At 41.7% G+C, this 15,188-nt stretch overlaps 2 protein-coding genes across 6 annotated transcripts in view; one reads left to right on the top strand and one right to left on the bottom strand.

Annotated features, from left to right (window-relative positions):
* LOC117552462 (anoctamin-4-like) overlaps window positions 1–15,188 on the bottom strand; it is an 81,246-nt gene that overhangs the window by 52,895 nt on the left and 13,163 nt on the right. For 4 of the 5 annotated variants that reach the window (XM_034225909.1, XM_034225913.1, XM_034225912.1 and 1 more), the window contains exon 3: window positions 3,721–3,945. In XM_034225909.1, coding sequence (XP_034081800.1) covers window positions 3,721–3,945 — 225 coding nt within the window. Of the gene's footprint in view, window positions 1–429; window positions 845–3,720; window positions 3,946–15,188 lie in introns of those variants that run through there. The other variant, XM_034225914.1, reaches the window with a different exon arrangement.
* On the top strand, window positions 12,991–14,977 carry LOC117552463. The gene is made up of 3 exons (XM_034225915.1): window positions 12,991–13,021; window positions 13,893–14,085; window positions 14,257–14,977. Exons 1-3 carry the CDS (start codon window positions 13,005–13,007, stop codon window positions 14,941–14,943), a joined length of 897 nt encoding a protein of 298 aa, XP_034081806.1. The 5' UTR covers window positions 12,991–13,004; the 3' UTR covers window positions 14,944–14,977.

Below are 15,188 nucleotides of genomic sequence, written 5' to 3'. Positions count from 1 at the left end.
TACAGTCCATGTTGCTGTTGCTTTTTACCAATCGCAACAGTGTCTTGCTTTTCAGGATAGTGTTGCCCCTTAAAAATGCTAGGTGGTGTTTTTACTAACTTTTACACTGTTTCAGTTTGATGTCTTGGATGTATCCATCAAACACATAATCTGAGACCTTCCTGTCTGCTAACGATCACGTGTGGGTGTGTGTGTGTGTGTGTGTGTGTGTGTGTGTGTGTGTGTGTGTGGTGTGTGTGTGTGTGTGTGTGTGTGTGTGTGTGTGTGAAGGTCAAATGCTTGCATGGTGAGAGAGAGAGAGAGAGAGAGAGAGAGAGAGAGAGAGAGAGAGAGAGAGAGAGAGAGAGAGAGAGCACTGCAGCAAAAAAAATAAAAGAGAACACTGGTGAACAAGCTGCCTCTGCTTCAAGACAACTTGACAACACTCACCGAGTGAAGGTGGAGAGAGGAAGAGAGGCAGCTTCACCTTTCAGAGGGGGAGGAAGGGAGAGAGGGGAGGGGGGGGGCTTTCCAGCAGAGCCGCAGCAGACGCCAAAACAGCCAGGAGATCCTTCCCCATACACACATGCACAAACACACACCAGTCACCCCTCCTTCCCCCCCAGCCCCAGCGTGCAAATGACCTCGCTGAGGAAACAAACAAACGCGACGTCCCAAGAGGAAAAGCAGCATCCCCACTTCCTACTCCTTAATCCTCATCACCGCATCCGTCGATCCAACATCACATTGGACACACACACACACACCCACACACACATACTCCTACATGGACAGGTCTGTCAGAGACGCTATATGACCACAAGCTGTCAAAGATCTCCTCTGGAGAAAAACACAAGCATGAGCAGGATGTTTACAGTGAGAGAGTGAGAGAGGGAGAGGAGCTGCGTGCCGTTCATCGGCATTCTTGATCAGTCTTCCCTGGCAGCCAATCAGAGGTTAAGCTGCTCTCTCAGCGTCCAATCAGAAAAAAGGGCTAGATGTGTCAGTGTTGCTGTAGCCAAAACAATGACAGTGTCAGTGTACCTTTTCATAGAAAGCCAAGGACACAATTAAGTAGATATTATACGGTAAGATTTTTTTTTTCAAGTCTAAAGCTGTGAGGGAATACATTTGTCTTTACTCGATATTTAACCTTATTGCCTGTTGACGTTAATAACCAACCAATATTCTGTTATCTCCTTTAAGGAATGTGCTCCAGCACTTAAGTGTTAGTTTTATGGCCTGATGGGGGGGTTTACGACTATGAGAATGCTGGCTTCTAAACGCCACTGACAAGTGATTGAGTATTTCTAGTTGGGGGATAATCTCCTCTAGCTCCACAGATGTTTACGCCTCCCCCAATATGCTGATTAACTCTCTGTAAACTAGTTAAAAGGTCTATCGAGAGATAGGCTGATCAGAATTGACATGACAACCCACCCGTGCAGTCAGAACCTTTTGCTGCTGTGACTTGTGATATGAATTCTCCGGCCGTTGACTTGTAATAAACTACCAGTGTTTGACATCAAAGCTCCAACTCTCCTCGTGTCTCTCTGAGTCCTGACTCTCCATTGCTGCAGAAGTTTCCCTTACAAAAGCAACAATATACATAATGAGAATATTGAAATATAATGCTGTAATCATTCCTTCTGGCCTTGATGACCCTGAAGAGATCTCTTCTTTAATATATTTCAATTTAAAGGTCCCATGACATGGCCATTTCTACTGATCATAGTACCATTGTTGAGGTCTACTAGAATAGATTTAAATTGTGCAATTTTCCAAACTCACATTGGTTTCTCATACAGCATCTCTGTATAGTATGTGTATTCACTCTTTGTCCTAAACGGCTTGTTGGACCAAATTGGTCCATTTGGTCCACCATACCCAGGAAGAAAAAAATGGAAAATGAAAAATCTCCAACGAGGCGTTTTGGGGAGATCTTTTCTGTGTTAGAGTTTTACTCGCTACAGGGTGTACTTTGAGGGTTTCTGACTCTGCAGACCGTTTACATGCATACAAAGCTACATAGCACACAAGGGGACGGGTAATAACCGCAAAAGCATGACATGGGATCTTTACGTGATGGGGGAAAATATTTAAAATATGCATTTCTTAGTTTTTTACAAAGCTAATATTTCTACTATCAAAGCATTATGTGTCATAACATTTAAGTCTTTAAAGTACAAATATAACTCTGTGCTAACTATGTACTGAAAAAGCTCGGGAAATATATTTAATTGATGCGTTTAACACAGACTACCGTTAGCTTCATTATGCCTTAAACGATGACATGTACATTTTGTATCTAAAATCATTTTAGATATCAATGTGTAAATTGTCTCTGCCAAGGGCTCAAGACATTTTTTAATTAATAACATTAGAAAAAAACATACTACAGCCAATCACAGCAGACTGGGCTTTTTGAGGAGGGAAGCTTAAAGAGACAGAAGATAAATACAGTTATACTCAGATGGACAGTATAATAATGTTTTTTTCTGAACATGGTCTAATAGAAACCCTAAATACAAGCATGATCTTTAAAATGTGAATGTGTGCGCTTTAAAAGTCTGCTGCTCCAGTAAACTGATGATTTAAAAACATGGGTGTCCTAACATTTTTCACTGAGGGCCACATACAGAAAAAATACAAAGGGCTGGGTCCGGTGAGGTATACTGCAAGTTAGCAAAATCAATCAAATGTAGGTCAATGATGCTTTACTTGAATATGATTTAAGAAACATCACAGCTCTCCATAGGGTTTCAGTTATCCTGTTGCAGCTCATCCCTTAAAATAAGAGGAAACATGAAGGGTCTATTTAAATCTTGTTATGGAAATAAAACTAATATTTGTTAGAACATGTTCTCACCTCTAATTGACTGAATGTATTTGAAAAGTGGGCTTATTAACACATGAAAACTACTGTGTAATATAGGCTCACATATATATTTAAGAAGTACAATATAAGACAAGCACAAGTTTCAGGTGGGGGCCATTTATCATCATACTTTAAAAGGTCTCCCATTATACTGCTTTTCATCAATATATTATAGGTCTCAGATATATCAAACATGTCTCTGAAGTGTTGGACTCGAAATACCAAACTGTGCATTGTAGCATCCCATAATCCCCTCTGTTTCAGCCCTGTTTCAAAAGTGCTGATTCTCTGTCTGTTACTTTAGATGGAAATAAGGAGCCACTCCCCACACCCCTCTGAGAGAGATTTGGTTAAAAAGAACACAATGATGCTCTAGGAGGAGATTCAGGTGATAAGGTGTGGGGGGGGGGTTACCTTGGTTGGTTATTGGCTAATGGTTACACAAGCCAAAAAATCGTTATGACATCATAAAGTGTCCAACATCTGATCAGCTCATTTTCAGACAGGTTTTTATATAAATGGATCAGGACAAAAAGTGAGCGAATCTTTTTTCCTGAAACTTTCAGAATCTCTTTACGCAGAGGGAACACATGTTTATGTATAAAAGACACGAAAAAGTGGATTTTACATAATAGTTGAGCTTCAAACCAAGTAATAAAAAGAAGATGTCTATGAATTTGATAATAAACCAATGCAATGTGAAGTTAGGATGAGTCACTACATTTAGAAAAAACGTATGCATAGGTGACCTTTAAGAATTTACTGAGGGCCCATTAGAAATGGACAACGGGCCACATTTGCCCCCCGGGCCGTAGTTTGGACACCCCTGGTTTAAAACATGTACTGCGCCACACTCCACGTACTGGTGCTGCTGTCACAGAGGGTCTCCTGACTGGCGCTGTTGGTGGGCAGCGGGGTGATTGACAGCGACGCTGGGCAGGACACCGGCTCCAGATGCTTGCTAATGGACGGGACGGCGGAGGCCTCCGAGTGAACGCAGTCCGGACTCGGGAGGTTGTGGCCGCTCGCTGGGAAAGGACTCTTCCAATGGGAGAAGCCGATGGCCACTTGACCCCCGAGGTCAAACCCTGAAAGAGGAAATCAATCACAAGAAAGACAAATGAGGAGAAATATATTTTGGATTTCTTCTGTTTTTGTATTTGTCACGCACAACATACAATTGTACTATGCATGTTTCATGACTATTCTATAACACCCCTTGTTGTGAAATACAAATGATGTGCAATATATATCGGCCGTCAATAACTGCATTATATACCTGGCTTTTATATCTTCAAAACTGTTACAGGATGTGTGTTTTGTAAATGGTGTAATTTTTTTTATCTTACATTTTTTTTTTATGCATGCTTCTCAGTTAATATTAAGCTGTCTTTGGCTCTTTTCTGCTGTAAAAATAAAGGTAAGACGAATAAAGGTATTTTGATTCTGATTCACAAGGAAAGATGACCCTGAATGTACTTTCCTATGATGAATGGTCATAGGGGGATTTAATTGCATCTACTATCAAGAAATGGTGCACTCTGACAGTTATCTGGCTCTGTGTATTGCTGGTAGATCCATAACAGTCAACAGTATCACAATCATCCACTCAGTGATGTTGCCCTCTGGTATTAAGTGTCATGATCATCTGACTTTTACTGACACAGGCATTACCCAGCATTTTACTGAATTTAAAAGCGAAAGTGTTTACAGATAGCATCAGGTGCTCTACAGTATTTGTATAGGCTAACCAAATAAGTTACGCCCTGATTTGATCTTGACAAAAGAGATCGGTATATGACATTGGCTTCTGGTTTATTAAAAAGATTTCCTCCCGGTATACAAATCTATGATACTTACACATCATCTCTCGTACATAAACACCACTGTTATCATTTTGGAGAAGAAAGCTAACGCGAGGCTATGAAGGAACTACAGCACTGTCACATGACTTCATATCAACATAGCTAAGCTAAAGGCAGCTAATGTTGGTGAAGTTTAGTAGTCTCATTTAGTCACTTGAAAGCTTTAATACTCACCAGAGGGGGATATACTCATATATTTATGTGGAGGTAAAGAATGTTAAAGTCTATTGTGTTACCCACATATCTACAACCAAAACATTGCATTGACTTCCCTAACAGAATTTCTGGGCTTTAAGACTCTTTCCTGCAGCTCTCTATAAAGAAACACATGGCATTTGCTTAAAGAAACCAAATTAGTGTCTGTGTGATTATAATCATTAAGAATGGCTCAGTTTTCAGGCAGGGTTTACTAGATGGGAGTCTCAGAAAAGAGCAAAAAGCAGCGTTCCTCCTCTGCTTTACGAGGATGTGCAGACTGCTGAGACAGGTCTGCCTGCCTCCTGCTTTCCTTTTTGTCTTTTCCTTTAGTTTTATAAGGCCTCTGACAACTTTCTTATTACAAACACTTCATGAAGTGGTATTTTGAATTCTCATTAAGTTATTTTCTTTCAGTCCGAGTGTCTTGTCTGATTTGTTTGGTCATAGTAGTGGTTCACTGAAGTTTCAGTTTTCTATGTTGTGGAATCCAATCATAAGGTGTCTGTTTTCTGAGCATCTTTTAAAGAAGGAAGATACTGTAAATGCTAATAAAAAATACCATAAAACTGAATTCATTTACATTAAATGTACTTTATTCAAGTGGTTTTCAGTCTGGCGTCACGGTCTGTGAACGGCCTTACTTCCAAAAGATGTAATCAGTATGATTGCGGGATCACATGTGTCTGAACCACGGTGGATAAAGAGGATACAGCATTGGAGGAAGGGCTGTGTTCAAGCCCAAAGTTACTCGGTGGCTTATGAAACCAGAAAAGTTGCTGCATTCACTTTCTTAGAGTTCAAAACGTTTGGTTAAATATTGGGTATTCTGGGACTGACAGACATTACACAGGAGTAAAAAGTACATGATAAATGTGAGCAACTGACCCCTTTACAGACTATATTACCTCAAAGTGAATGTATCTACATGTTTTGTGCATTGCTTTTAAGTTATCCAGTCTGATAAAAAAAACATTCATTGGTGACTACAGTGTATGTAAACTTCAGGTTCATGTGTTTAAAGTTAAAATCATGTTCTCTGTGTTATCTCCCTGTTTGTATATTCATTATTTGAACATACAGAGCAGTTTGCTTTGATTTTCCACCGGTGCAGGTAAGACCAGGACACACATTCAACCCCCACCTCCTGCTTTCCAGTAAAACACAGAGCCCAGCAGATTTCGCAGGAACGTCAGCAATGAACAAACAGAGCCGATCAATAAGCAGAATAGTGGAGAGCCTGGCACCCTCTGAGCCTCCGAGCACTTTCAGCCGGGTGATACATTCTGAGGTAAATCAAAGCTCTCCATCTCATCTCAGCTATTTTACAGCCTCAAATTCTCTGCAAGAATAAAGGGATAGGCTGGGTGTCCCTGAAAAATTATGTTTGTGCTGAAGTCAGCACTTGCAACAACTAGAACACAGAGAAAGTCTTTATTGTCCCTGAGGGGAATTTGACTAGTGCAACATCTTTTTCAAGAACAATCTGACTGCTGTCGAGGAAATGAAAGGGAGGAGGTTATTCTTTTGTGTTTTAACAAAAACAGGAGTGCAGTAAATGATGCATTTTCACGCTATTTGTATTTATTATAATGACGAAGGAATGCCTGAAGAAATTCCTTTTCTTTGTCAAGGTAATTTGGCAGGGTAGATATCTGCCTTGTCTCTAGCTCCTATTCAACTTTTAATGTCATGGTTTTCACATATTGGCTTGACCCCTGGATAGCAGACTCCACCATTTCCCCCCATTGATTCTCCATGTGTCGACCAGACAACAATCTCAGAGAACAGTAAGGGAGGCGGTGTTTATTTCATAGTCAACAACATGTGGTACTTAGATGTAGAGATTGTCCTTCTCCAACTGTAGAGCACATCATGATCGGATGATAGTCTGTTGTGTTTACATTCTGTTACACGCTGACAACTGCTGTGAGTCAGCTTGATAATCGGCGTTCAGGCAGGGAGGGCGCTGCGCGTGCGCGAGCCTCGAGGAGAGGAGAAGAAAAGAGCGCATATACTTGTGTTCGTCTGCACCAGAGCCATGATATAATAGAATCTATCTATATGGCGCACATAGTTTTTTGAAGAAATTGACGAGTAGAGGAGACGGGAAAAAAAGTATAAAAGTATCAATCCTATTGGCTCTAGTATCGATATTTTGAAACGTAACGTAATATCGGAAGTATCGATATTTTGGGATCGATCCGCCCACCCCTACTGACAACAACAACACAGCGCTGGAGAAGCTGTATGGTATTGACCTTACTTTCAATTTTAACAGCGGCAACATGAAAAAGTCCCGCTGAGATACTACTAGATCATTTCCATAGCGGTGCAAACACACTGGACCGTGTTTATTCACCTTTCCAGGAATAGTAGGACCTCCCTACCTCACTTTTGCAAATCAGACCACATGTCACTTTCCCGTATGAGCAAACTGTCCTCAACGTTCCATGAAAGTCACCTGAAAAGCAGGACAGCCAGAGGTGGTAATCTACACCTGGCATGTATCTGTATGACCTCTAAAACTCACAGCGCATGCAGCCTTTTTGGACATAGTGTGTTCTAAGCGATATCTATGTCGCAGTCATCAAAAAAAAAGTGGCTGCGTGGCTCTCTGATGAGAACAAGGCCCAGATATGTAGCACCTTCACTTCCTGACACCCTCAGGGGTAAGACAACAAAAAGCAGGTGCAGAGATCTGGGCCATACGCTGCACTGCAATAACAAGTTAGAGAGACCAAAGAGAGACTTGTGGAGGAAGTCCTTAAGGTGTATGTAGGGCAGGTGTGTTTCAGGAGTGTGTTCTATGTGCAGCTGTCAGTTAATGATGGGAGGATGCACAAAATAGCGGGAGGCGTCTAATGGAGTAGACGGATCTAACAGGTGGTCCTGATACTTCATAATAAACCCATTAACATCCTGCTATTTTTTGTTCTAATTCGACCAAAACTTGACCCAGTTTAAGCTTAAAGCTATATGTGATCTACTATCGGGATATATGTGCAGCTATCATGCCTCCAAAGGTGAACAAGACGACTGCTAGCTTATCCAGTAGCACAGTTGAGGCTAATGATCAACACAACAACATGCTAGAGGACATCCGCAGAATTGTAAGGGAAGTGATTCAAGATGAAGTTTCCTCGCTCAAGACAGACTTGCAATTGCCCCAGTAAGAGCTGAATTGGATGAATGTAAGACTCAACTTGCTGATCATCAGGAAGGTTTAAACACCCTGGCCGTCCGGATTGATTCTCTGGAAGCCCGCAGTATTTAGCTAGCTTAAGATAATGCTAAATTACAATTGAAAATGGAAGACCTGGAGAATAGAGGGAGACGTTGCAATTTACGTATTGTTTTAATACCAGAAGGCTTCGCAAGGCAGACGTCAGATAGGCACGACTGCGGATCACTTTCGGCAGTGAGACGAGGATTTTCGACTCTCCCCAATCCGCGATGGAATACTACACTACAAGGATAAAGCCTACCGCCGAAAATATGTGAACATTTGTGCTGTTTGTGCCAGGCGGGTTATCTGTTAAATCAAGGGGTTGTTTACCACGGACTGGAAATCGGGATTGGAATGCTCAGGGTGGATGAGACCATAGGTAATGGAAACGCTCACTGCAGGGACGTTGTTTGAGCCGGGATAACTTACTGTTTGTGCTATCTTCCTATAGTCATTTATCTCGAGAATTACGCTGCTTATACCTAGAAAATGGGTCTTTCTTTCTTTCTTTTTTCGTGATCATATTCCTTGTAACGTTTAAACAGACTTTTCATTCACGGGAGCTTTTGAGACTCTTTCCCTGAGATCTCCACCTGGTTTGGCCTGTCTTGTTCACCTGTTGCTTCAGTTCGAGTTTAACTTCAGTAGCTACTAAATGAATGTATCTGTTCATGTTTAAAGCATCTTATCTCACTTCTCATAGTAGCAGGTGCTCACAAGATCATACAGATAGCATATAAGCAAAACGTATTTGTGAGAGGGTTTAGCTTTACAATTATTTTACACATGTCTTTTGGGTCTTGTTTTATGTGATTATTGTTTTTAGCTTAGAATAAGGATACTAGAGGAGTTCACTGCTGGATAAGCAAATTCTGTTAACTAAGGACCGAAAGTGGTTAGATATTGAGGTAATGGCGGTTAGAGTAAAGCTTGTTAAGCTTTGGGAAATACAAATTCCCCTACACAAATACATGTTTGTGTAGGGGAAAATGGGGAGAACAATGTGTGATAAATGTTTTCTTTTTTGTGTGTTTTATAGTCTGTTTTTCTTTTGTTTTTTCTTATGGTTTCTGCTATGAATGCTCTAGAGCAGTGTTTCTCAAACTTTTTCATACCAAGGACCACTTAACCAATAAAAAAACACTCGCGGACCACCTAACTCCACAAACATCCAAATATTCGTTTTTCTAGAACAGATTACAAATCGCCTAAAAATGGTACAAACAAGTGGCAACATGTGTGATGAAGGTGTTGCGCTGGGCTATATCATGCAATCGAAACTTAAGCTCGCTCCATTGCGGAGATATTCCCGCGAGAGTGCGGAAAACTTAAAGGGGACCAATCATGCAAAATGCACTTTTGTACGTCTTTTATACAGGAATATGTGTCCCCGGTGTGTCAGGGAACTCACCAAGTGTCAGAAAACACAACCCTCTCTCTTTTCCTCCATACCCAAATCTCTAAAAACGGAGCTGCTGATACAGATTTGAATTGTTCTGACATCAGAAAAGGAGTGCTCCGCCTATATGGGCAACTCTCCACCTATCAGGGGAATGGGGGGTTGGGCCACGGCCAGCCATTGCCGCTCGAAAGCGCTGGAGACGCTGTAGTACATATGCCAGGCCTGTAAGTGGCGCTGTAGTCTGCCACAAAAGCAGCGAAGAAGACTTCCCGCGCATGGTTGCCATGTTTGCCCTTCTGTTTATTCTCCGCTCTGGCTCTTTTTCTCCCTCCCCGAGGCAAGCGTTTGCTCCTGCTGCTGTAATTTTCTCCGGTTAGTCCACCAGCAGATGACAAACACCCACCTCTCCGCCTTGTCCAAGGGACGAGGGGACTGCGGCAGAGTTAGATTTTTTCTTTTTGCCGGTCAACATGTCCGTTAAAGTTTTAAATCTTCCGGACAAAATTTGAAAAGTGCCGGTAAAAAGGTCTTCTTTGTTATTTATTGAGCTTTAAAACAAATGAATAACGACTCTATATAATCATATAAGAATAAAACACGGAGGACGGAGCCTCTCTTTTCCTCCCCCTCTTCTGAGAGACCAGCAGCTGATCTCAAAGCATGCTCCCCTCCAGGGCTGGACTGGGACAGCAAATTGGCCCTGGCATTTAGACCCAGACCGGCCCAAATCCATAAAACAAACGAATAGTAGCGGTTCCTGACAAGAAGAATAACTCAATATAATTTTAAAAAACGCTATTATTATCCTTTTTACGTACCAGGGGCAAACTAAACTAATACATACAACAAGTATGTGTAACTATCAATCATTAGAAATTAGACCTTCAAACCCTCTCACAAAGCGAACAGTGACCGAGCAGGGGGGTCTGATGGTGGTGGAGGCGGGGAGGGAGCGGATCAACAGCTTGAGCAGCTGTCAACTCAACATTGTAAATAACCAACCAAAAACGATCACCGGTTCATCTTGTTTTTGGCGTGAGAATAGTTTGGGCAGCGTGAGAGCGTGAGATTGAGAGTGAAAGCGTGGGTCACACGCTAGATGCGTGAGAGTTGGCAACCCTGGTTTACCTGCTGCAGATGGGGCCGACCAGTTATACAAGAGGGAGATAATAGCTGTACTTATTTTTTAATGAGCCACATGCCATTATGCACCAACTTCAGACTTCCTTACAGAGCCACTCCTCCAACACACAGGAATGCGCACATGACCAATGAGGGCACGAGATAAGTTTGTGCACAGATGGAAGGCTGACAGGCAGGTAGGCCAACCCAAGTTCCCATCAGCAAAAACACGTGGGTTTGCTATCCTGGCTCCAAAATGGTGGAATGAGCTCCCCATTGAAATCAGGACAGAAGAAAGCCTACACATCTTCCAGACTGAAAACTCATCTCTTTCGACTCCACTTCGAGCGATAGAATTACTAACAAAGCACTTATATACTAATAAAGGACTCGCTTATCTAAAGCCAGTTAAGTAGCACTTGAAATGTTTGGCTCTATGAAACCTGATGTACTTATATGATTCTGTTTTCTTCAAGGTTGTGTCTTCCTGGTGGAACGGACTTATTTAAGTCGCTTTGGATAAAAGCCTCAGCTAAATGCAATGTAATGTAATGTCTGGGCGGGTATGCCCTCCCCAGAAGAAAAGTTTTAAAAATAACCCCTTAAATGATGACTTCTAGTGAATTTAGGGGGGGGGACCCTATAGTGCCCTGCCTCCCCTTTCTATGACAACACAATAGAGATAGGACCAGATGAGTCTACAGGATGAGTCGACGGCATTTTTTCTTGGGCTTGTTTCTCCCACAGATTGACCCTCTGATATGACTCCCTGATAAACACTGCTATGTCATTGATTAGGTTGAAAAGTGTTCCACATTCGATGACAGTTTGGGTAGTTTCAGCCAGGACAAGATTAAGAACATGAGCATAGCACCACACATGGACATGAGTGGGTGACTGAGATACTTTCTTTGATTAGACTACCAACAGTTTCTATTATGGAGTTAACAGTAGTTTTGGAGAGTAGGGTGATGAGAGACCCTCTACCTTTTGTTCCACTGGATTGGTGCAATTTCTTGCTCTTCTCTACGCAATCAACCAGATGCTCTTTTAAGCAGACATCCTACTTTCCTAATAAAAGGATGAGCTCCAAAAAGTTACCGTGGTCCACGGTGTTGTCAGCTAGCATATATGTTCCCTAATTCTCCACCTGCCTGCACTTTCACCACATCCACCACACGCCCCAAAACCTGACGTCTCTTTCGGACTTGTTCCCTATGAGCAGACATCTGACTGCCAGCAAACATGCTTTCAATGTCTGCTTTAGAGCACCGTAAGAAAAAAGCTTCAGCACAGGTTGAATGTGTAATGCTCTTTTCGTGCTCCTCTGTACGCTGGTGTGCGTGCCTCCAATCTGACATTCCAGTTATAAATGTGCCAGTGTCAGTCCTCTTCCCAAATGCCAGACATACAAAACAAAATAACATATGACGTCCCTTGCAATATGTAAGCCACTTTCTGCTGGTGCCATCTTTACAGGTGAATACCTTCTGCACAACTGGATTTCTGGTATGTTGTTGTGAGTGCTGTTCTAAAAACATCTGTAACATAGATGGCTCGGGGCGGGCAAAGTAATCTATGTCCTCCTGCTCTTTGCTCTCCTCACTCTCGCTGACACTCTCCTCCTCTGGGGATGCTACCTGGCTCAACACAATGATACAGAATTAATGGATTCCCTGATAGAGGTCCATACAAATAGGCATTGACATAACAATACCACACAGTTAATGGTCAAAACTACATGTGTGCCTCAATTTTTTATCTATTTCTATATTATTCATTCTATATATTGTCAATCAAAACTACCACAAAAAGCTGACTATACAAACATTTTTCAGGTCCCAACAGACCACTGTTGCCCTTATAACCAAATAAGTAAATAAACTAAACAAAACAAGCTGCCAGCTGACAGTAATTGTTCATGAATGTTGGTTAACTTTCAATGAGACAACGTATCAGAGTCCCATTAAGCTATATTTTAACTTGCCAGGGAAAACCTAAACCTTTTCGCTTGGCCTTTGCCTTCGCCATTTCTAACTCGAAATTTTTTTTTTCACGAAAAAAAAGGCAGTTTGGCTTCAACGGCCGGCTCACCTCCTGGGGGCGTGATTTAATGATGCACACCGAGCGGCCAAAGGGGGAGGTGATTACAGATTTGATTGGGCCGGCCCAGTGTCAATTATTAAAAGCATTTAAACAGAGGGCCAATCTACCCGTTTTATGGGCCGGTGTCAGCATAGATATATATAAACACTAGATGGCTCATGGGAGATTTTCCAGCGTAGCTCACCTGCCGCCATCTTGCTACAGCCAACAGCTACTCTGGTACGCGCTATGGTAGCTGTTGTAAGGTGAGTGATCTGCACACAAATACTCTTAAATCGCTGAAATCTTGACTGATTTACAAACGGTTTTGTTTATTATAAACATTATTAGCATGGCTATGATACAGGATGCTTGGACATGTTGAAATTGCAGCTTTTCTTTGTGTATGACGTGGTTGTATTTATTAGCTGGCTAATAACAAGAGGCTGTGAGTGAGACCTAGTATTACAAAGTTGACCCAGCAACTTTACACCAGTGGGAGAGGCATAACTGCTCTTTCTTTTCAACATAATTTAAGTTACACATGATTTCTTCCAATTGGTTGGTTGGGCATCTTACATTTTAGATACATTATGATACAGGAAATTGCTGGCTTTGTGTTTACAGAAGTACCTGACTATGCCTGACTTTTGTGCAGCCTACGGCTGCTTTAATCGCCGCAGTCTGCAAACAAGAACCCGTGGGATCACCTTTCACGTGTAAGATATGACAATATTATGACTATAATTAGGATAATCGTTAATTACTTAGTGGATGTATGTACATTACAAGTCCTGCTACACAGGATCAGTGGGGCTATGTGAGATAATAGTATTGCAAGATTGATGTTGACCCAGCCTCTTTAGAATATGTTGCTACCATTTCTTTACACAATTATGTAATGTTTCTTTTGGACACCTTTTTTATTACTCTTAGTGTGGTTGTCTTATTCTTAAAGTATACATACATACATTACATACATACATACATACAGACATACATACATACATACAATTACCCCAAAAATATGATAATTTCGGTGTGTATTTTTGTCCTTACCCTTAATGTTAAAGGAAAGAAGGGCGGACAATGTTGACAATAATTTATATATCTGGCTACCTTTCTCATGTTTTTAAGGTTTCCCAAAACCGGAGAGAGGAGGAGGCAGTGGGAAGTTGCCCTAAGAAGGGACGGTTTTGTTTCCTCTGGCAGGACGCTGCTCTGCAGTGAGTACTTCAGGAGTGAGGACTTTGACAGGACGGGGCAGACTGTCCGGCTTAAAGATGGTGTTGTGCCAACAGTATTCAATTTCCCAGCTCATCTTCAAAGGGTATGTGTATCATTGGCCAACAAGAATTCAAGGTGTATAAGATTGATTGATAAATATGTGATTAAATGTCACACTTTAGTTTTTCTTTCTGCAAGTTTAGGAATAAATAATGTGTTTTGTATTACAGCACATTTTAAACACTCAAAATGTCTTTAATTATGTTTATTTTAGCCGGAAGCAACAAGAAGCACAACCACTTCAAGAAGAGCGGAAGATGAACCTCAGCCTAATGTTGTGAGTATTCTGAATGTGGCCAAGACCAGAGAGATGGTCATTGATTTCAGGAGGGTGAGGACGTCTCTTCTACCCCTGTGCATTCTGGATGTGGCTGTTGTGGAGGACTACAAATACCTGGGAGTGCACTTAGACAACGGACTGAACTGGAGGATCAACACTGATGCTGTGCACAAGAAGGGGATGAGCAGACTCTATTTTCTGAGGAAGCTGAGATACTTCCACGTGTGCAGCAAGATGCTGGAGATCTTCTACCGGTCTGTTGTGGCCAGTGCACTCTTCTTTGCTCCGGTCTGCTGGGGGGGCAGCATCAGAGCCGGTGACACCAGCAGGATCAATAAACTGATTAGGAAATCTGGGTCTGTCATCGGCATCAAGCTGGACCCCTTTGAAGCTGTGGTGGAGAGGAGGACACTGAACAGGCTGTTGTCCATCATGGATAACCCCACCCATCCTCTCCACCTGCAGCTGGACAGTCAACGGAGCTCCTTCTCCAACAGACTGCTGCAGCTCCGCAGTGCCATAACTCAACAAATCACCTCTGACTGGAAGATAACTCTCTGCTCCATAGTTTCTCTTGAATATAACCACGTTGTACATTTTACACATATATCATCTATTTAATATTTAACATTAATATTCCATATGCCTTATATTTATGTATATTATATATATATAATATCCTGCCAAACTCAACATGTATATTTTCCTCTTTCTTTATTTTTCTTGCTTATTTCTAATTCATTGTAAAATGCTTTGTCCCTTATGCTGCTGTAAAAATGTTTTCCCAAATTGGGATCAATAAAGTACCATCTTATCTTGTTTTATTTGCATGTGGAATGTCACTAACAAATGAGGGCATCATATGG

The sequence above is a fragment of the Gymnodraco acuticeps genome, unplaced genomic scaffold, assembly GCF_902827175.1.
Source record: "Gymnodraco acuticeps unplaced genomic scaffold, fGymAcu1.1, whole genome shotgun sequence".
Taxonomy (NCBI): domain Eukaryota; kingdom Metazoa; phylum Chordata; class Actinopteri; order Perciformes; family Bathydraconidae; genus Gymnodraco; species Gymnodraco acuticeps.
The sequence above is the reverse complement of the archived record's forward strand: the minus strand, read 5'-3'. Positions and strand labels throughout refer to the sequence as shown.